Raw genomic sequence first — 24208 nt, 5'->3', positions numbered from 1 at the left:
TATGTCAAATCAGTCTTTTATTTCAAAAGAACTCAAGAACAGACATTTATAAGAACAGGCAGAGAGAAGAAGGATATTATGAGTCAGCACGATGACCCAGAGCCCAGAGTCTGCGTTGGTATATCACTAAACAACATGTTAATGAATTCAGCTGTTTCCGTTCGCCGGGGACTGGGCGGCGGCCTGCAGGGTCCTGCGGGCCATCTCCAGCGCTCCTTCCTGGGTCTTGTTCCCGCCAATAAAGCCTCCGGCGTGGACAAAGATGCAGCCCTTGATCCCGCTGAGCTCCGACAGCGCTTCATCCCGAACACCACGCCACTCTTCTGGCAGCGACAGCCTGGGACAGGAGCACAGAAGGGCAGGTTGGTTTACAGATGGACACTCTGTGGTCTGCTGATCACTTCATGTTGCGCATTAGTTTTGCAAAAACAAAATGTACTGTACATTATGGAAAACAGCAAACTCTGGAGTTTAGGGGAAAAAAACAACACAGAGTGATTACCAAAGTCATTTTACAGACAAAAACAAAATATATTTGCACTTCTTAAACTTTTCAAATTCTCCGTGGCTCATATGGTACTAAAGTGAAAATCTGCTTCACAAAACAAGAAATATGAACGTGAACTTGAGCTTTAACAAAGTCCTAAATATAAACTGACTGAAAGCATGAAGACAATACTAGAATATTAATCAGCAAAAGCTCAGAAAAATGCATTTTTATATGCATATTAGTTGTAACTCATTTCTTTCATAATTTCTGAATGTTTTTGCACAAACGCTTGGATTACTCTCATCCTTTCAGCTTTCATGCCTGCAGGGGTAGTGGTGCTATGTGCAGCCACTCTTGCACATAGCACCACTATAATGGGCACCGACAAATAGACCAATAAAATAAAAAACAAAAAACAAAAAAACACAATCAGCTTTATTCTCCTCCAGCAATGTGGAAAATCACACCTCAGTGCAGCGACTGGAGAGCCCTATGGTAGCGGAGTGGAGTCAAAAGGCAATCTCGCAAAGTGGGGGAAAGATTGGCTGTGCGATGGTTTACGAGCCGACCTCGAAAACGTGTCTCTGGATGGAGCACGCAGAGAAAATTCATAAAAATGTAGAACAGCTCATTTACCACCTACTGCAGGTAGCATACATCTTTCTACAGCCTTGCCAATCACACCTTACCTGTTATCTAGCACGTGCGTTTATATCACTCTTTCCTTGACGGGGTTATTATCTCCATTATCTCAGACCCCTGTTCTCCTCAGAGGACTTTTATATTTAGCAATGTTTCATTCCGATTTAGGCCTGATTAAGCACTTCATTGTTCACCTTTCACCCACTGCCTGCTTCTGGAATAGACTTTAAATGCTTTTTAAAACGCCGAAATTCCCTAAAAGCGTCGGATGTCATACAAACCTTTGGCTCGTCTTTCTCTTTATCGCAAACTTGATGAATTATGGAACAGCACGGTCGAACTTGTCAGAAATAAAGTGACACGGTTGTCAAACGGTGCGTCAGTTTGAAGCGAGCAAAGTGTTTTCTCTTGTTCTCTTTACTTTGAGCATTAACTGCCATTTTTCTATAACATCCATAATGATGAGAATGATTTGCATGTCGACTCCATTATGTCAAATCTTTTATCCCTAATAAGACTGCCATAGGACTACCTGGAGAGGCAAGCATGGCAAACCTATAATCCCCATTAAAGAATCAACCAATCGATAGCTGCACAGTGCGGCTGGAAAATGAGCTCTGAGGAAAGGTCAACAGGGCTGGTGATGAGGGAAGGAGGGGGCAGCTGTTGTTGTTACAATAGGCCAGGAAGCTTTCGCTTGCGAGATGACTGGTCTAAAAATAAATCCACAATTAACAAATTAGCGTCTCATGAGAGAAGACCCCCTAAGACCTCAACTGAGACAGATAGTGGCAATTAGTGGGTCATTACAAAAATGTTACTTTAGAGTCGGAGACACATCCTCGAGACTTCATTACTGCATGTTTTCAGCGATATGAACGAAAGCGTGAACCTTCTGGTTCCTCACTGAGAACAGAACAAAAGGCACTTTTGTAGAAGCTGAAGTGCTGCATTTTTCTGCACCTTTACTCATCAATAACATGCACCAAATTCTAACCACAGGTCTTCCACATTACACACATTTTTCCTTTCCACACTGTAAATACGCCAAACGACATCACAAGAGCAGGAGAAAAATATGCAAAATTTCTCTGCTTTTGAAGACAAATTAAATGGAATTATTCCCATTTTTTCTCTGAGGCATTTTCTCATAAGATCCACTGTCATTTTATACCTGACATCGCTGCTTTATCTCAGAATTATATACATGATTACAGATGACCAGCTCAATTTAATTATTTTTCAAGCAAAAATGTCATGCAGTCTGGGTTTTGTTTTTTTGTTTGTCTTGCCCTTTGCTCATATGTTCAGCTTTCAGACAATCTAAAGAGATCACCAGGAGACGGGTGATTGTGGAGGACATCAGTCATTATTTTCTGGCGCTTTATCGACTAAACTATCGACCAAAATAACAATCAGATGAAGTAGAAAGGATAAAGACATCAAGTAACAACCATCAGGTTCACCTCCAATACCACGATACAGCGGGTAAATGTGGCAGCCGCCAGTGTGTATTTCCTGAAATAGAGGTATATGTTTCTGGCTCAGCTTATTCTGCTGTCAACCTACAGTATCATCCTATACAGCACATTTCCAAGCAAGGGCTTCTTTCACTCCCCTCTTCGTTCTCCCAGCTCACATTTACTTTGCACTACGATGCTGATAAAAATAGACCCTTTCCCCCCAGGTGCAGTAGCAGGGACACAGGCGATAACAACACCCCTTCTGCAGAGTCGGCACAAGCCTGCTGGGAGAAAGCAGGCCACCCATAGAAAGAGCCATCTGGAGCTACGTTTTTATCCATCACACAAGCTATTGTTCCCATGTAGCGCCACACCAACCAGCATATTTGCATTAAATTAAATCTTTGAAGTGCTCTGCGACTACAAACAGGTGTCTTTTCTTTTTAGTCTTTGAAAGCGCGGCCGCCTGATGAGATTCTGAAGCGAAGTGGAAAAAAGTCTAACTGAGGGACCAGGCGAGGGAGGGGCGGAAGGTGTGAAAGGTGAGACAGCGAGATAGGGCGGAGGAGGGAGAGATAGAAGAGGAGGCGGAGGAGGGGAGAAAAGGGATTAATGGGAAAAGAGCAAGACAAATGGGGGGGGGGTTGACGAAATGGAGGAGTGTGATTATAGGACTGAGACAGAAATACTCTGCACAAAAAGAGCAAGAAGCACAAAAAACCCACTAATGGGATAATCAAAAGAAAAGAGGAGGAAAGGGGTGAGAGCAGCCACTGCTCAGACCAGGAGTGAATCAGAAAGCTGTTCCAGCGTCTTCCTGTCTCTGTAGGAATGATGTGTTCAGAAGGTCTCCCACTATTCTCAAGCAGTCAACAATGAGCCCCATCAAACCAAAAATAAAAGCACAAGGGCACATACTGCTGGAGGTAACAAGACATGTGGAAACAGAGGTCAGGTGGGCTTCACAGTGAGAGATACCTGAGACCACACAAGAAAAAAAACTCCACACATGACAACAAAGAGAAAGACATGTAACAGATGTCATGTGTTCAAAACCAGGAGAGCTACTGCGTGAAGGACCAGAAAGATCATGTGACTGGTACGATTTCTGCTTTTTCCTTGTTTTTGATACTATTTATAAGTGCAATTTATTTAGCAACAACCATTTAGTGTATTTATGTTGTTCTTCTCTTTAATGTAGCTCTCACTGTCAGAGGCACATTTCTAATTTTATCTCATAACATCAATATCAGCATCAATTTACTATTCACTCTCAAATGCAGTATCAGAGATGCATATTAAGTTGCTGCTAGAGGAGCAGCGATCAATCGTCCAGGGACCAGAATCAGTCGATTTCCACTGTGTTTAGTCAAGACTGGTGACAGCTGGTCATCCGATTATGAACTGTGGCGTTTCATGCATGTGCACAAGCACACGTAAAGCCAATCTCTAACATTACCGTGGAAACACTTTACTATGAGTAACGACTGAAAAACTGGCCAAACTAAACCACAGGGAGACCAGCATGAAAATGTTTGTACCAACAAACCCAGTCAGACACTTAAATCATCTTCACCCAGCAAAACACGGACATTTTAAAGAAGCTAACAAAGGAAAAGTGGCTAAAGCTATCCAGAGCTCCAAACCAGCCGCCTCAGTGTGAGCCTCGGTATAAGCAAAGGATGAAAGTGGGTAAGAGCAGGGTTAATATCCTCTTATCTAGAGACGTTATAAACATACTAGAAAATGTATTCACTCACTTGCCTTCATAGACATGAACTTGAACAACATCCTATTCCTAATTCTCAGGGTTTAATATGACGTTCCCATCTGGCTCGCTGAGGTCAGGACTCTGTGCAGGCCAGTCGAGTTCAGCCATGTCTTTATGGACCTTGTGTGCAGTCATGTTGGAACAGGAAGGGGTCATTCCCACACTGTTCCCACAAAGCTGGGAGCATGAAATTCTCCCAGCTTTTTTTTTTAAATTGGAATTAAGGGGGCAAGCCCAACTCCTGAAAAACAACCCCACACCATAATCCCACTCCACCACAACTGTACACTTGGCATAATGCAGTCAGACAAGTAATCCTGGCAACCGCCAATCCTGATTCATCGCTCCAGAGGAAAATGTCTCTAGTGATCTACAGTTTGTGCGTTTTTAAGGGAGCGAAATCCTGTAATTTACTACAGTTAATAATTTCTTTTAGGGCTGCTCAATTAATCGAATTTTAATCTCGATTACGATCTGGGCTTTCAACGATCATTAAAAATGACTGAGCCGATTATTAGCCCCTCCCTCGTGCTTTACTCTCGCGCTGCTCCGTGTGGCAAATCGAGCGCACCTCTCTGCATTTCGAACACGTGTCACAACAATTAAGATCAGCGGTCCCCACGGACCGGTTTATGCCCGACAATATTTTCATGGACCGGCCTTTAAGGTGTCACAGATAAATACAACAAAATAAAACTAGTACCGGTACCGAAAAAAAGAAAATTTATTCATAACACACGTGAAAAGACCCAGGAAAACCGAGTAAACGATAAAAACAATAACAAAATAACGCTGAAAACCGATAAAAACCCTGAAAACTATACATTTCACACCTGAGCCTCAACTCTCGCGGCCCGGTACCAAACGACTCACGGACCGGTACCGGTCCGAGGCCCGGGGGTTGGGGACCGCTGATTAAGAGGATCCAAGGGAAGCTCGGAAAGCTAAGCAGAAGTTATTTGGAGAGGAGAGTGACTGTTGCTGGTTGAAAAGAGAGGTAAAAAAAACTTCAGTGGTGTGGAAACATTATGGGTTCACAGAGTCAGACGTGGATCAAGTAGACATAGTGTGTAAACTTTGCTACGGTGTCGTAGCTGCACCACAGAGCAACACTGCAAAGATCACTAAACATAGATGTTTACATTTTTCATTTATTTTTTATATTGCAAACATTTGCACTGTTATCAGTATTTGCACACTATTTTATATTATTTTTTGACAATCTTTAAAGTCAAAAAATAATCTTTAAAGTCATTATTCAATACATTGTTATTGTTAAATAAATATCGTCAAATAATCGAGATCTCAATTTCAGTGAAAATAATCGTGATTATCATTTTTGCCATAATCGAGCAGCCCTAATTTCTTTAATTAATAAATTAATATTCTGCATAGAAGAAAAGTTTATTTTTGTTTGTCACTTAAAGTATTTAAAAAGAAAACTGGAATAAGACAAAAACTTGTTCAGCATCTCACACTTAGAAGGAAAGAAAGAGTCTTAATCTAGACAACAATCCCCAATTCTTCTTCAGTTCTCCAAGAGCAATCCCCTCAAAACTCACACATAGCTTTTAGTTGTTGTCACAAAGGTCAGTGCTCAATTTATAACACAGTTTAAACATTTTGTAGCAGATATAACTCGATCTGACGTGTAAGAGGATTTACCAATTTTAGAGGATTAAAAAACAGATTGTGTTCACTTTGCACAAATTTCCTAACTCATTAGACGGTGTGTTCGATTAGTAAAACTTCTGTAACCACAAAATGCTTTCAGTAATGGAAGTGGTCTAGCTTTCCTGCTGAGTTTGTTGTCTGGATAAAATTGTATCTGACGTAGATGAAACCGCCACCCAAAATCATCCGACGCGTTAAATGAAAAAAAGAAAAAAAATATTGAGCATGGCGCTAATTCAGACAGACAGTGAAGTCAAGCTCAGCTATAATACTGGCGGTCCAGCTGAACACAATGCCAACTCACATCAGCCGATACACTTCTATATGTCCAACTGGCAAAGTTCTCCCACACCTCACACAGAGTGTGCAAATCGAGCTGCCTGCTCTGCTCTGTGACTGATTCTTGCAGCTTAAGATGAATAATTCTCCTAACAGGTAAACAGAAATCTCACCTGTGCTTCCTTTCCCCTCGACTCATCCACTTGTGCCATAAACACTTGTAGTTTATTATTTATTCATAAGTTTTTCCTTGCATTTACTTTTATTCGCATTAAGTTTATATAGCTTTTTTATTTCATTTAAACAGGGCTTTTTACTTGTTCTTCCATTGAAAAAATGTTTAAGAGTCAATTACAATAAAGTTTTTGTTTAAAAAAACCTTCTGTTTTCATTTTTTAGGCATTATGTGTATTGTTAACAATAATAACTGAGTGATATGTATGTCTTACTCATTCATGGTCAGTCATCTGAGGAAGTTGATTCTGTTTTAGTGGGACAAACTTTTTTTGCGCCTTGTTCAATGATGAAGATGTCACAGGGACAGCAGGAAGGGTTGCTATGACATCACTGCAACATAAGTTACAATGGTGTGACTGCAGCCATTCAACGACTCTCTGTAAATGGTACTCATGGCCATTGGTCAGTGGTCATGACAAATATTGTGTTAATGATCATGAAACTGACCTCATGGCAGTCGGTGGTGGACGTTCTGCTCATTTAGCAAATGCACTGACCTGCAGTCAGCTGAGGTCAAAGAAGTCACCTGGATGAGTGACGAAACATTTCTCCCACTGAAAACGCTACGTCCAGATGAACAGGGATGAGTTATGTATATATATAATTTGTCCTGTGTGTCTTTTGCCCTGTCTTCCTCCCCTCAACCCCCAACCAGTCGTGGCTGATGGCTGCCCCTCCCTGAACATGCTTCTGCTGAAGGGTTCTTCCTGTTAAAAGGGCGTTTTTTCTTCCTACTGTCACCAAGTACCTGCTCATAACGGGTTATATTATTGTTTTCTCTCTAATATTGTACCTAACAACATAAAGCCCATTGAGGTGACTGTTGTTGTGGTTTATATTCATAAAACTGAATGTAAAATTTAATTTAATTTAATTTAATACAGCAGTGTTACAGGTGACCCTTCTTCACTCACACACATGCACAGATACACAAACCTGCTGCAGAGAGCACATCAACCAAAGAATAAATAAACTTTTAATTAATTAACTACAGTTGATATAATCTTGTAAAATACTCTGCCAACACGTTTTGCATATTGCTCTGTTACCAGACAAATACAAGCTGTAACAAGATGCGAGTCTAACAAACAGACTGGGAAACAAGATCAAAGATAAACCCACATGCTAGAATCTATCCCCGAGGCAAAACTGCTCATCTTCACAGCTTTGTAAAGCGCAAATCGCTTCCAATACTCTTCCACCTAAGTCACTGCTTCTTAAGTGCACATGCTGACCACTTAGGGCTACCACAGATCAATATCCAGCAGCTCATGTCAAGTAAACGAAACAGGGAGGGAACACCAATGCTGGAAAGATTTTCTGCACCAGGAGATTTTTTTGTCGCTAATGTCTCTGTTAGTACCTGGAAACAGGTTTTTGTGATTATGAACACATTTAACACGACTCTGGGAAGCACGGACTCTGCAACTATACGGCACCAAGCAGCTATAGAGACAAATATCTGGATAACGTCCAGGATCAGCCTAGTGTTTGCCATACTTTGGTGATTATGTGTGCTACATTCTGGGATTTAGGGCACAACACACCCACTACAGAACTCCAGTGGGCCCGCTAGTGACATTATTAGAACAGCATTGTAGGTCGGTCTGCGAGAAGCTCTTTGGGTAAACACTTTCCCCTCCAGAGATAAGAAGCACAGACGATAGGTGCTAATCATCTTTAAAAATTTCACACAGGGGGTGTGGTGTTGTCATCACTGTCATTAGTGAGGGACCTGACAGGAACTCTAACATGGTTTAATAAGCCTAACACTCTCATTTAAGTGCTAGGTTTGAGGATTCGGGTCATCTTTATTGCTAAAGTATGTTGAAATGCTGCTTATCACAACAGCAAAAATACCACCAGCTGCCAGTGCGACCACTCAGCCTCGTAGCAGATGCACCTATGATATCAACCTGAAAATCCCACGTCACTTTGTTCTCAACTTATCGTGTTCTTAAAGTTTGGTATCGACGTCGCTCACCCACCCAATTAAACTGGTGCAAAAGGACAAAAAGGAAAGGCATGTACATGTATGTCAGGCACAACTGACAGTGACTGAGCACATCTCTGAACTGTTGAGTGGCCTAAATGGTATTCATATTACAAAAGCATAGAAGCAGAAAATCAAAGGGGCTTTGTTGCTCAACAGAGCATCTCACTTTGATTCATGCTCACAAAAAAAAATCTCGAAATCAAAGCATCTCTCCTACCAGTCAAACTGGCATGTGCTTTATATCTTTCAGTCTGCTGTATTGAAGCACTGGGTATAATTAAGAGCAGAAAAACACACAAGAAGCACCTGAGTGGGAGGGCTGTGCAGGTGGCTGTGCTGAGTTGTGTTTATATTTTTTTTGGGAACAAAATCTTCAGCTTAAATAAAGTATCTTCCTCATTCTATAAACAACCATTTCTATCCTTGTAGGAGTCCCTCTCTCACCGGATAACATGTCAACCCTCCGTGAGCGGCTGTCACACGGTCCAGTAAGCATGAAAGTTAAATCATAGACCATTGTTTGTCTCTGTCACCGGAGCTCAACTCAACGCAACACGTTGAAAACTCTGAAGCTGTCATTGTGTTAAAAAAAAAAATCCAGTGTGGAAAAATTTATTGTGCGTGACTCGGTTTCACAAAAAAGAGTTATGCATGCTCGACTTCTGCTGAAGGAACTCATGCAAGAGGTTTCCTCCACGCATACGACTGAATGCTACAGCTAAAGCTGAAAAAAAGATCCTCAAATGGCCTTCAATAACATTTTACTAAAAGATAACCTTAAAATTTACCTGTTCTGGAAAGTGTTGAGCCCAGCAGGGACACACTGGACCCTCCACTGTCCATTCTGGTCTGAGTAAAGGACAAACTTAATGGGCGTCTCCACGTGGAGCTCCTTCTCTAAGGCAAACAAATGCTCCTTCCAAGGACATCCACCCTGGGAAAAAAGGAGTACCTCTCCACTGGGATCTATCTGGAAACAAGAATAGAACAGGTGTAGAACACATGTGACTAATGTGCAAAAATCAAGGACAGACACAAAAGCCTGTGTCTGCGGAAAGCTTCACTGTATAAGAAAAGCAGCAGCATTTTAAACTCATTTTCACAGTAACTTGTGCTTCTTTTATAAGTGATAAATGTCTCCTTCAACTAAACAACAACAGTCCTGATACTCTCATCATTTTTGATAATATTTACAGTTTTCAAAACAAGACAGAAAACGCTCAGAATCAGAATTTAATAAAAAGCAATTAAAGAAATTAAATTAGATCTAAGGAGCACAAAACAGAAACTTTTTTTTTCACAGATTTTTATTAAAAATACTCAAACATGAAATTGTGCAGTGAGTTTCTCATCATGGACTAACAGATCAGGTGTCCTACATCTGCTTTTTCTTTTTTGTCTGGTCTGTGTTTAGATATTTTTTGCTGTTTAGCTTCATTTGTTTCCATATCAACCTCAAAGTCATATTTATTTAGTTTATTTAAACCACAGTCGGTGTCTCAGGGAAAACACCGACTGTTTGGCCAGCGGCTTAAACAAAAACAAAAAACATCATCACTCACAGCCAATTCAGCCAAGTATGAAATGGCTGGGATAAAAATTAGAACCTCAAAGTTCGAGGCCACGGTTCTCAGTCGGGAAAGGGCGGAGTGCCCATTCCAGGTCAGGGATGGGCTGCTGCCCCGAGTTGATGAGTCTTATTGATGAGTGAGGAGAGAGAGGAGCAGGAGATCGACAGATGGATCGGTGTGGTGTCAGCAGTAAATGCAAAGCTGATCTACATTCCCACCCTAGCCTATGGTTACGAGCTCTGGGTGGTGACTGAAAAAAGATGAGATTGTGAATATAAGCAGTGGAAATGAGCTTTCTCCATATGGTGGTGGGCTCAGCCTTAGAGACAGGGTGATTTTGGTCATTAGGGTGGCAAGTAGAGCTGCTACTCCTCCACATTAAAGGATGCCTCCTGAATGTCTCCCAGGTGAGGTGTTCCAGGAAAGTCCGTAGGAGGCCCCAGGGCAGACCAGGGAGAGATTACATCTCTCGGATGGCTTGTTAACACCTCAGTGACCCCCTGAAAGAGCAGGAGGAGGTGGAAGGGGAGAGGGACATCTGGGCATCTCTGCAAAGGCTACTCCCTCCGTGAACCAGATAACCATGAGCGTAATAAGAGGCCCACTGCTGCTGGTGCAAACAAATAAAGAAAATAAACAGAATCAAACAAAATGGGCAGTTTCGTACCTGATGCCTCTTCTTAACAGCTTCCTCCACGACCTCACGAGCTGGCAGCCAGGAGGACTTGTAGAAATCCAGACGGTCCAGGAACTCCTCCCCAACCATCTTCAGTGCCTTCTTGAAACCCTCCTACGGATAAAATAGAGATTAAAATATGTGAGAATAAAGACATGTTGTTTTTGACAGCTGGCTAGACTTAAAACACTGATGTCACTTTAACAGAGAAAGAACTCTGTAGACTCAGTTGAACGCAGTATTCTTTTGATCATTTAGCTTCTTTCATCCCTACTACAGCATCAGTTTGACATCAACTACTTTACATGAGACTGTGTACCAGACAAAATGGGGGTGATAAAGTCTTGTCTTACTACCTCCCTGCTGATCCCTGCAGCCCAAACCACAGCCCGATTTCACCCTCGCATAGTTTCACGAGCAGAAGCCCAAGATGAGCATGTGAAAGAAAGCACGGCACAGATATCTCACACACAAACGCACGCACACGCGCGGTATGTCATGCACAATCTGTATGCATCTGTTTGAGGGGGCTGCATTGGACCTGAGTATTAACAGTCATGGCTGGAGGAGATGAAAATCCATCAGGTTTTTCAATTATCAGCAGCAGCCAGTGCAGAGAGTTCAACAGGTCACTCTACCATTAAGTTGTCTACCAAACATTTTCCAGTTCAAATCTTTCTCAGTTTCCCATTTCACAGATATGGCTTCGCCTGCAGTGTTTGGAAGACATGAATTATAATCATGTGAAGTGGAACGTGAAAAAAAAAGAAACAAGAAACAAGCAGGTAACTTAAGGGAAAAAAATGTTGGCATAGTCAACATATATGCATATCTAGGCTGTGGGTGAGTGTGCAGGAAACGCTGATGAGAGACAGAAAATTCACACCGAGCCTCTGTTGGTCCTGCACAGCTCTCACAATGACCTCTGAGTACTGATTGCACCATACTGCACCTGTTTGCCCTCTTAGACTATTTTGTAGTTTTGCTTCACCACAGGTTGCTCACTGTGTGTGATGATTAAATTTATTCTTTTTTTATACTGGGGCACTACTGTGGAACAGCTGTCTGTTAAAATCGCAATTAATCCATGTTGCAAAGTATGCATGTTGCATTTTATTGTTGTATGTTTGCATTTGGATAATTATTTAGATTTTTTAAGTTCTCTTTTTTTAGTTTGTACTAATTATCTTTGCTTAAATTTTCAATATTGTGTATCTGAGATGATGCTGCAAATCAGTAGGCTGAGATAACTAATCATCAATTATAAAATAAACTACCATTTTTTGATTAATAGTAAAACATTAGCAATTTTTCATGGAAAAAAATACTCCATGCTCGGGTTTCTCCAATATGAAAATCGTCTGTATAGTGTTTTTGTTTGGGTTTTTTTTACTTCTTGCATTTTATTGATTAAAAGGTTAAAACTCTACAGATTAACTGAGGTCATAAACAGGTGTGTATTAAGTGTGCCAGTACATGCCAACCCTGCAGTATCGTCATTGGCCTATTCGTATTGTGGTCTGTGATGCTTTTTGCAATGGGGTCATTTTACCCCCATTGCTAGGCGGTTGCTAGGCGACATGATGACATTATAATATATCACATATAATTAAGCTTTTGTGTCAATAAATGATAGGATGCTTTCATAGGGTCTTGTCGGTGTAAAAAAGGCAAAAAAACAGGTCATTTCAGCACGTTGCTAGATGATTGCTAGGCAACCTGATGCCATCATAATATATGATGTATAACTGAAGTTTTGTGGATATAAATTAGATGTTATTGTAGGGTGTTCTAAGTGCACAGAGGTTAAAAACAGGTCATTTTAGCAAACTTCTAGGTAGCTGATGGGCACTGTGATGGCATTGTAAAGCATCATGCATAATTCAGCTATTGGGGATATAAATGAGACTGAAATTAAAATGATAGGCAGGCATTATAAGGTGTTTTAGGTACTTTCTGTTGCTTCTTTATTCACAAGGGTTCAGCACAGTGGGCAGCGAGTTTTGATTTGTATTTTTTATAATTTCTTTTAACCAGAATCCCTTCCTGAAGCAGTGTTTAAGGGATTTGCGTCAACTTGAACAAGTGAATGTGATTGAACCGGTGATCTTTTTCACATTAGGCAAAACTGTAAAACCACAATGGACCCACAATAATGCTTTATAGGTGGATAAATGCTAAAACTGGTACATTTTATGAAAAAAAAATATGGGAAAGGGATTTAGGGTCTACAGTGGATGAAGATACGTGGGATTCTATACTGTCGAATAGTGGATTATACATTAGGGAAGCCAGAATACAAAATGTTTAATAGATATTATTATACTCCTTCAAGGCTGTATAAAATAGGTGCTGGTAGAGATGACCCATGTTGGAAATTCCAAAGAGCTAAAGATACTTTGATACATGCCCTCTGGGAATGCCAGCTGGTTTTTCCAGTTTGGAACAGTGTATTGAATTATATGCAGGCATGGATACCTTGTAACTTGCCCAGATCACCTAAATTATGTCTACTAGGAGACAAAGGAGAGATGCCACAGTTAAACATCAGTTTAGAGTGTTAAGCGCTGCATTGGTAACATGTGCCCGTGTCATTTTGGAATATCTGAAGGACTCCCATACTCCAACGCTTAAAATGTGGAAAGAAAGAATGATTGGGAATGTTGCTGGTGAAAAGATGTTGGGAAGGTTACATCACGCGACTGAAGCTTCGGTGGAACAATGGGACAATTTTTCCACCCACATGTCTGCCTGACTTGGAAATTCCAGATTAATGCAACAGACGTTAAAACCTCTTAGTTTATTTGTTTTTGTTATTTTTTGTTGTATTTTTGTGTTTGTTAGAAAATGCAAAATTTAATAATTATTTGAATTTTTTTTTAAAAAAAGGATAATTTTATCACGTTGCTAGGTAGCTGCTAGGCAACATCGTAATGCCTGATGTAGCTAAGAACCTTCAGGGACCTAAGATGTACCTGTGTGCCAATTTTGGTCGCTCATCTCCTGATGGTCTGAGAGGAGATCATGGACAAAGAAACAGACAGAGAGATATTCTGTGTATTATAAAAGAGAACTGTTCTGAGGACATTAAAGTGAAGAGAAAGATGCTGACTTGTCTGCATGCCACAGTTATACAGTCTTATATTAGCTCATTTTACTGCATTAGGCTGAGAAACTGTGAGCTTTGCTGTGGAAATCCAGGCAATGATAAACAAATAATAATAACTATAATTAATCCCATATAAGAGATGCGAAGTCACACACATGTCAAAAGCCACCTTCTGTCCTGGTATAGAGTACAGCTGCACTCACATGTACTCACCTCAGTATCCTGATCTGTGCTGTTCCAGCGTGGATTCAGGTGTGAGACACGTGCGCTCAGCGTGGTGGAGATGCTGTACCGGGCCTCCCCATCATACTGTGAGATGCCGTTGTCAACAGCATCCACCTCCTCCACAAAGTTCTCATACAGCTGTAAGCACATGATAGAGGCACGTGGCGGCAGAGGTTGTCAATCTGCTATGGCATCAGAATCAGCTGTTTCGTGTTTACACTTATTCCAAGCATAAAATCAGAGTAGTAAAAAAAGACAAAGCTTTTTCAAGAAAAATGCATGGAAAGGAATTAAACCCACAGGATATGTGTAGTTACAGAAAATATTAAACCTAAATGAAAGTAGAAAAAAAGCTGTTACTTCACAAATCCCCGAAAATACTGTACGAGCAGATGAACTGGAACAGCCATATTAAATGATAAAAATTCAACTTCACTGGAAGGTCATTGATGCAAGAGCTGACATTTTACAAGTCACTTATCAGTGGAGCTAAGCTCTGAGGCAAATCTCGATGTTTAGTTTGTCGGAACTGGCTAAGGACATGACATGCAGCATCCTAAAATACGTAGAGCCCGAGCCATGAGTAAAAGGATTACTTGGGGCTTTAAACAAACTGACACATCAAAAGAAAAATGATATCATGAGTTAATAGTGCTAATATTTATGGTGACCCAAGATTTGGCTGGCTTAATGTGCCCGACCATTAAAACACAATGGATGCCAAGGCCTCCTGCTGGCCAAGCTGTCTAAAATGCAAGAAACTGAACTCTGTTTAAATCTGGCTAAAAGACTTTGTCGTGTCCTGTCTTGTCCTTTTATATCTGTTCACACTCTACTGCCAACTGTGGGATGAAGGCAAATCCCAAAAAGTGTCCTAGTTTGTGCTTTTAATTCTACAGTTGTGGTCAGAAGTTTCATGGGTATAAATGTGATGGTAATTTGGAGAATTTGATCATTTCTGTGAACTGTTCTTTTTCCACTGTGGAATGATTGTACTACAAATACACACAGGGTCAAAGATATAAATACACTTCCACTGATATCTGGTTAAATGTAGGGATGGGTACCGGTATCCGGTGCCATTATGACATAAACGGTAGTAACCAGACCGAAAAGCAGCGCACATTTCGGTGCTTTATTTCGGTGCTTTTTTTTCCTGAGATGTCATACACTTTGGATTCTAGCCAATCATTTTACCTTTCTGAGGATAGTAGGCGGGCCCAGGTATGTACGTTCTTTTAGAGCAGAGCTACAGATTAAAAATGCCCAAGGCGAAGCGGTCAAAGTCTGGCTGTACTTCACAGCAAAAGGTGCAAACTCAGCAGCCTGCAACAAGTGCTTTAAGGTGATACTGTGCAAAGGAGGTAACACCTCGAATCTGATGAAACACCTGGCGACGTATAGCATTTTGTTAAAAGCCGAGAAATGCGCCGTATTTGATAGCTTGCTCCGAGACCTCACACCGGGCACATCTACTGCGGGTGGGTTGCCTGTTATCGGACCCGGAGTTAGCAACATCCCCCAAGAACCCGAAGAGGAGAGTCCTGGCCCCTAGCCCTGCCAGTGTAGCAGAAATGATGAGGATGATGATGATGGCAGCAGCAGCAGCCGTTCTTCTCTGGGCGAGTAGCTTAATGTTGTTTGTGTGTAAGCTAACCATGTTATTACATTAATGCATGTAAGGTGAACTAGCAAACACCGTCGTAGTTACATGCGGCTGTCTTCTTGTTTGATGGCAGATACTCCCTTCACCCTGGCCAAAAAGGCTAAAATGACCAAAGAAAAAGTGGAAAACAGCTAAACATGAGAGGTTTTTGGACAAAGTTTGTGTTTTTTCCATTGATTAAGCACTGCTTCCAGCCAAGAGTGATACCATAAATCCCCTATAGCTGCAGAAAAGGCTAACATTGTTATCTTTTTACAAAAAAACAGCTAAACATGAGAGGTTTTTGGACCAATTTTGTGTTTTCCATTCTTTAAGCACCGGTTCGAGCACCGTTTAAGCACCGGCGCCGTTTCAAAAGTACCGGTTTGGCACCGGTATCGGATAAAACCTAAACAATACCCATCCCTAGTTAAATGTCCCTTAACAAGTTGCACTTTTTTGCACTTTTGGCAGCCATGAACAAGCTTCTGGTATAGTTCTGGCTGGATATTTGACCACGCGTCTTGGCAGAATCAGTAGATTTCATATAAACAGTCTGGTTTCCTGGCACGAACCCAGCGTAGTCTGCCAACTGTCAAGAGGCTCAAGTTCAGGTTAGCCTGCTTTAGCCTTTCCAAAACCACAGTACTCAACTGTATCCAAGTTTTAACTTTTTGGCTGTTGAGTTAAAGTGATGCTGAAGAATTTCAAGTTATTCCTTATTGATGTTTCCATCCACGTTGTGTAATGTACCAAAACCTCTGGCAACAAACAGCCCAGAGCATGATGCTACCACCACCATGCTTGACAGATGGCTCAGTGTTCTCAGGTTTTTCAAGCCTAACCTTTACACCTCCATGCGTTCCTTTTGTCATTGTTGCCTGACAGCTCAATCTTTGTCTTGTCTGACCAATGAGCGCTGTCAAACAAATCATTGTTATGCTGACATAGAGAAACTACCAGTTGTAGCCAATCACTAATTTAAAAGCCTTTGGTACTGTCTTTTAACTTGACACTGTAGAAACCTTTTAATAGTGACCTATTAAAATATTTAAGTCAGTTTATGCATATATCTGAGCTTGTGTGGATTGCAGAAAATCCAAAAATAAACTCAAAACACTGGCATATGTAAGTGTAGAAATGGATGATCTGGCCAAATAGTCAAATGATAACATTTTGTAACATTTTCATAACATTTTCTAAATCACAACTCTCTTAAAATTTATCTTAGAGCAGATGATCTCTTTGATTCGAGGCTAAAGGGTTCATTCACAAGCATATCCATCCTGATTCCCCTCTGACCTTACTGCTAAAGATATTATCATAAATGGTGAATTGTGTCTCAGTGTCCCAACACTACAGATCGTTTCACACGATTCTGTCTTTAGTTTTCAAAATAACCGACAGAAGATGAAGAACGCATCCAACCCTATTGTTTATGTAGAACAGGACAGTTTGGAAGGATTTCAGGATGCAATCTGCACAATTCTTCTGAAAAGCAAAATACACGCCAAATTAGGATGCTGTGTCCCTTATTTTCTATTGTAATTTTGTAATTGACAAGCTTGCCCACTTAATAGATTTTTGTAATCTCCCTCTTCCAGCTTTATCGTGAAATTAACAATGTTCAGGTTCCACTCACCAGCTGAGAAAATGGGTTTTTTTGGCGCAAGTGGACCAGTGGAAAACACCTTTTCAATGGAGTGTTTATTTTGTGAATAAACATACAATCAGTAGAAATCCACTGCCTGCTATAAATCTGTCATCTTTTTCCTCTCACCTTGTCATAGAGCACTTCCAGCTGCCTGTCGTCCTCCTTCAGCTGCGTGAGCTGCGACAGCACTCGACGGCCAAAGTGCAGGTAGACCAGGCCGGCAGAGCTGAGCTTGGTCAGCCATGGCTTCTCTGGACAGAGGCTGTTGAAGGTGTCTGAAAAAGTCCTGAACAACAGGAAGAAAATGTGTTTATTAGTCTTTGCCTTTTAACACTTTACCATATATACTGTGTAGCAAGAGAAGAACGGATTATTTATTTTAAAAAAAAACCTTGATATTAATATTTCACTCTAAAGGCCAATCGCTAGACTTTTTTTCTGCTCATAACAAATAATTCATATTTTTTTCTCCTCTTCAGCAAAATGCTGCATCTAGCCATGTGCTTGAAATAATCAATAATGACGCACTGGTTTGTAAGTGTGAGCTCACATAACCACTGGAGGTCTCTCAGACACGTGCTGAGATGGGTGGGCTCCAGCACAGAGTCACTGCTGGTCATTTAATTCAGGCTTAATTAGGATGCTGGGGCAGCAGCACAGCGGAAAACCGACCATCAAATGAATGAGTGACATACTAGGGAAGTAGGGGGTAATCACAGCCATTAAAGGGCTAATTGGCCGTGCAGAGGCATTTCTATGCTGATGATCATAAAATGGAAGCGAATGAGAGAGAGGAAAATGACAATCTGAAATGAAGAACGGCTAAAAGAAAAAATACTTATGAAGAAAAAGTCGTCAAACTGTTTGTGTGAAGTCAAGATCAAGCGACATCTCGCTGCATTAAAATGGGACAGTTCAGCTGAGCGCTGGTGATATTTAGGCATAAATTAAGTTTTATTTAAACATAATTAACATATAGTGTGCTTCACATACTGCACCAGCTGCACCACTTAATGTTGCTGATGTCTCTCTGTGTCATTAGAGGAAATTTACTTATTCAGAATTATGCAGATGACTTTGTCACTGATACCTCCAGGAGCTGGACTACAAACCGACTCCAAAGTAGCCTCAATGCCTCATTACAACCATGTTTAACCCCAAATGTGAATGTTTTAGTTAACTCAAAATACTTTTAGATTAACTTAACTCAGACCTTATTAGTGAATTTCTCTTTTTCTTTAGGGTAATGACTTAAATTACTGTAGAAACTTGGAGATGTTTTGATAAAGATTCAAAATGTCTCCAGGTTTTGCTTCCTGTGGTGGACATTTTGAACAAAAACGGTCATTCAGATCATCTCAAAGTGGAAGGGGCACCTAAATTGTGTGTTTTTGTATTTGGTCAGTGTCAGAAACTCTGATGCAGACTCGAAAGACAAAGACTTGCAGTTCACAATGTCATCTAATGCATCTAATTCTGTCGCTTCCAACAAAATTGCTTAATCAGGACTTAATACACACAACCTAATGAGATTAAAAATTTCCTCAGACAAACAGGATATATGGAGACTTGGATTAAAAGTGCCTCATTATATTTTCTCCCACTAACCCAAAAGAAACAGAAATATCTTTCATATTCAGATATGTAATATGTTGAATATGTAATCAGACAATTGTTATCTAAGTACTTTGATTTATTCTTCATGTTAGAGTTGTCTTATATACTAACTGCTCAGCTCATTTTTGTGACACACACCATATCTGTGCAACACGCTGGAGAGAGCAGCACCTCACCCTGCTTTCACAAAAAAAGACTGTAAACACATTAAAGAGATTTGTTTTCATTTTACTCTGATGCGATTATTTTCCATATATTCCTGATAATAATAACAGAACCAGAACGTCAGTGGCGTAGCGGCTCATCCTCCATCTAAATTCACAGGTTACTGTAATGTGTGAAGTACACAAGGAAAGTGGAGAGTTTTCTTGTCACTGGTTGGCTGTATTGTACAAAATAATGAGAATTAATGCCATTACTCTAGGAGCAGCAATTCTTGTGAACATGGAAAAATGTCCATAAAATGCCGGATATTAGCTTGACTTTACAGCTTGTACAAGGATGAATTCTGACCAATGCTACAGCAGGAGCAGTGACGCTCTTGAATTGTGGAAATACAGATGACAGAAAGACTTACAGAGCTGTTTGGTGTTGGTGTGGTTTGATTTGTCCACTTCTTTTCAAACCTGCTGGATGCTCCCTTTTTTAAGTTATCCATGTCATTGAACACCAAGATGTACTTATTTTTCAGATTGTTTCTGTGCATAACTATAATTCACAACACATGAAAATACAGCAAGAAATGTAGTGACTCAGCTCAAACACTGTTTAAAAAGAATAGTATTACTTGGTAATTTCCCAGTTTCCTGTGCGGTATAATACCTGATGGAAAATGAGGGCTGGGAAGAGAGATAATGTCTAAGAGCAAATTTTGCCCGTTCGTGGGTTTTTTTGAAAGGCAGATAGTAAACAAGGAAATGCATTTTCATTTACAGTCAACTGTAAACAAATAATAGAACAGACTCAATAGTTTTATAAGTCTCAGAGAGCTTCAGATACTAAATGATCTATGGGGCATTGCTAATGACACTTTTCCCATCGAATGAGTTCAGCAAGAGTTGTTAAGTGAACTCAGTGTATTGCAGTAACGGTGATTTAATTTAAAAATTATTGTACTTTTGAGAGGCAAGCACCAATGACTCCATACATTTGCACCATTACTGTCCATAAATTCATTCATTTTCTTTCATTTATTGAATTCAGGGTCACTGTTGGACTGCAGCTTATTCCAACTCACATAGAGCAACGGCAATGTTTTTATACATCGTGAGGTGACAGTGCTAACCACCATGCCACCACCATTACTGATATTCATATTTAGACCCAAATGCAGACATTATCACAGTAGATCAATCCCAAATATTAAATAACTGATCAACATTTGGTCACATTATAATGCAGTGGTCCCCAACCCCCCGGGGTTTTCAGGGTTTCCCTGGGTCTTTTCCCGTGTTGTAATTGTGTGTCCTATTTTGAAATAAATATTTCTGCGTTACCACAGCAACCAGAGAGCGTTAAAGGGCAGAGAGGAGGATGTTACTTTCAATATCGTTGGTGCATTTCAGGAGGATGCTGCTAATAAAGTTATACAATTACATTGTGAATTTGCGTTTATCACTATATTTACAAACTACCAAATACCAGTTTTTGTCTCGGTCGTATCGTTTTATTTTGTTGTATTTCTCCGCGACACATTAAAGTCCGATCCATGAAAATATTGTCTGACATTAAATCGGTCCGTGGTGCAACAAAGGCTGACCGCTGTTATAATGCACTGAAGATATGCAATAAATACATGAGAGAAGGAAAGCTGCAGTATCCAAAAATCATTTTTCCTACATTATTAAAGATCCGAATTCAGTGAGAGTAGCAGTCAAATCTGCAAAAAAGGTTTTCCTTTTGCTGTTTATGACAAGCTGCAAAATGCAGAGCATGTTTGTCACCGCTGAAAAATATGTTTACTCACTTCTAATTCTTTGTTAAGTCAAAGCAGTGAGTGAGCCGAGCATAAGCAGCCAATCTTAATAATTTAACTGGGTATATATTTTTTAACCTTCAAATTTATAAAATGTATTTTTAAACATTTTCTAATTAGTAGTCATTTGATATTTGTAAATATATTTATATATAATAACCACAGGTCCTTTAATGACTTGCACTCTTGTAATTGCATGCTATTTTATTTGACAGAATGTGTCTGTGATTCATTGGTACTGCTGTCAGCTCAATCTGTATGCTGTCACAAGTGAAATTGAAATGAGGACTACAGTTGTTCTCGCCAGCTCCTTCTCTAACTTCCTGTCGCACCCATCCCACTTACATTCATCTGTGCCATCACAACCATCTTGCCCCCCATCCGGGCATGTGAGTGACAGCCACAGCCTCCTGTGGCCCCGACAGCACTGCTGCAGCCTCTGTGCCTTGTGAACCGACAGCAGGGGGGCGTTCAATTCAAGGAGCGCTAATTATCACTAACCGCCTGCGAGGAAAAGAGCCCTGGCATATCTTTATCGCCGTGGTCATAAAAGCTATGGCTGATTATCATCAGGACATTAAGCTGACAAGACACCTGGAATAGGCTGATTACTCAACGTGATGAGACGTCGACTGAATGCAATCATCAGGAAGAAATTCTACACAAAACACAGAGCCTGTTACCTTATGATTCATGCAATCAGGGTGCTTCAAAGATGTCAGAGCAGAAGCCACCCAGAAATGTAGTTTCTCATCATTAGAGCTCAGATAATGAAAAGAAATCCCAAAGGCTGTACGACAACGATGTTAAAGTGGGAAAAATCCAGGCGTAATAATTCCGATAAATTATTTTGGCTTGCTGGAGACGGTGCGCCTCAGCGCTTGGAAGTGACTGAAGATTGGTGCGTGAGCTACTTTAAAGATTACGCTTCCTTCCATTGATACATACGTATATTAGAGTCTGACCGATATAGGATTGTTAAGTCTGATACCAATATTTGGTAATTTCAAAATCCAATAATCTGATATGTCAGCTGTTTCTACTTTTAGAAAAATAAAATCTAAACAGAGTGGCTGACAGGGAAATAGAGAGTTCCCTTTGTTGGACAAACTATGCAACATCAACACTCATAACATGGCTGAGTGGTGTTTCTCCTGTATCTTCTTTACCTTTTAAAACTTTCTTTTATTGATCCTTAAAACTACCAATACAGACAGAAAACATGAACAGCTCAAAATACAACACCATGTTTTTTACAGCACATGGAACAAAGAAAGATTTTAATCTTAAACTCGAAGTGCAATTTTTCAGCTGGCATAAAATTAATCTGTGATATGATCCAACAGTGAAGATTAATCTCTCCCCCAGTCTTAGTTCAGAGTACATAATATTTTAGAAATCTACAGCTATAAATTTCTCTCTTTTCAGCAGCTTACTGCCAGAACTGCACCTCTGATGGTGGTCATAGCGGTGCCTCTTTGGGTCAAACTCTCCTCCAACGTCCACAACAATGTCGCACTCCGCCAGCTGTGCAGGGTCCCTGGTGCGAATGATTTCTCCATCCTGTGCAGCAAACAAAAATAAATATATGTCAAACTAAATTAATAAGAATTATTATTTTATTATTTGTTTACTTGTATAACACTTATCAACAGCAACATTCAAAGTGCTTTCCAGAAACACAGGATAAAAGAACAAACTAGCATGAAATTAAAACAGCAAACCCTCGGTTAGTCTTTAAATGTGATGTGGGAACAGTTAACACGTTTCTGCCTGAGCATCTGAGGCTGCTTGGTGTTTGGTACGGGAACAGCAGTTTTAGTATATATTCTGGGCCCAGGTCATGAAGGGCTTTTAAAGTAATGACTATAATCTGAAAATCAGTTCTAGAAGTAATGGCCCGCCAATGTAGAGTCATTAAGACTGGTGTAATATGTTCAGTGTTCTTGGTTCTTCTAAGAAGTCTGGCTGCTGAATTTTTCACCATCTGAAGTTGATTTAATGCTTTCTGATTGATACCTGTTACAACAATCTCACCGGAGGGAAAAGAGGAAAAAAAACACATGAAAAATTAGACCATAGAAGCCCAGCCCTGTGTTTGGAGGTCCAACCTTTAAGCTTTGACTGTATAAAGTATATGTCAATTCAAATATGTAATCAAAATGTTTCGGTTAAACTACGCATAAATCACAGACATGTAGAGGTAATCAAATATGATATTTTTGTTACTAATATAAATTATAAAAATTACAAATATAAACAACAGAGTGCCACAAAACAACGGTACAGCTACGACAGGTTATAACGTGGGTTTGGTTACAGGTTTTATTAGGGCAGTGCAGCAAATCTCTGATCAGTATCTGATCAATATTATTTTATCACCCATATTAAGTATTTAGAGACAAAATGTGCTATTAGGTTGAGATTAACTTCATTAAAAACTCCCTCAAATGCTCTGCAAACCTGGCAACACACAAAGTTTAGTTTATTCAGACCATAACACTGAAATGTGTGGCATATTCACCGTATTACGGCTTATGCTGTAATCGTTTTTGCAATCCGTTTACACACAGCGCCCCCTTTTGGTGTTTTGTTTTGTTTTTTGCATAACACTGGATCCATCAACAGAAGACAAGATTAAGTGTTTTTTCCTAAAATGCAGATGTGGCTTTATCCTTACTGTGAGGACTTCCTGGGAGGATTTAAATTCTACCTAGCCAGTAACGACGAGCACAGTGATTACATTCAAAAAAATTCAAAGCACAGCGTGGAGTTAGCAATAACCCCAAACATGTTTCTATCAATCTGCAGCGTGCTGCACCCACCGAGTACTCGGGTAACTGCCGGAGGAAGAAACAAGCCAGAACCTCGTCGCAGTGGAAGGTCCCGTTGTGGGTTCCGAGCTTTGTAACGGTCATGTTTTCGGTGCAGAGTCTCTTCGGCTCACTTGACATGTAGCGCGTTTCTCCGTTAGCAAAGTGCACGGGCGAACTAAAGCAGCTAACCCGCGAAAATACCGTTCGTGACACACCTGCTGCTTCACTGGTTACCAGAAAATATCTGTTTTTTGTTAATTTAAGCGCCAAAGAAAAAACACGCACGACCCACATCCAAAGAGTAATCCACGAGACGCGCCAATGGCGGACAGGTTTGACAGCCGGACCGGATGTGCTGCTCCTGTTTA

The 24208-nt window shown here is 40.4% G+C and overlaps 1 protein-coding gene across 1 annotated transcript; it reads right to left on the bottom strand.

The window, feature by feature from the left end:
* myg1 (myg1 exonuclease) lies at nt 1-24208 on the bottom strand. Its single transcript, XM_084929538.1, has 7 exons — nt 23850-24208; nt 22475-22587; nt 17559-17718; nt 14122-14271; nt 10791-10913; nt 9341-9522; nt 1-337 (listed from the first exon to the last, which is right to left on the bottom strand). The coding sequence occupies exons 1-7, from the start codon at nt 24132-24134 to the stop codon at nt 148-150; spliced, it is 1203 nt and encodes a 400-aa protein (XP_084785664.1). The 5' UTR covers nt 24135-24208; the 3' UTR covers nt 1-147.

Source organism: Perissodus microlepis, chromosome 5 (genome assembly GCF_051167445.1).
Source record: "Perissodus microlepis isolate ML-2025 ecotype Zambia chromosome 5, ASM5116744v1, whole genome shotgun sequence".
Lineage (NCBI taxonomy): Eukaryota > Metazoa > Chordata > Actinopteri > Cichliformes > Cichlidae > Perissodus > Perissodus microlepis.
This window is presented reverse-complemented; position numbering and strand designations above follow the sequence as displayed.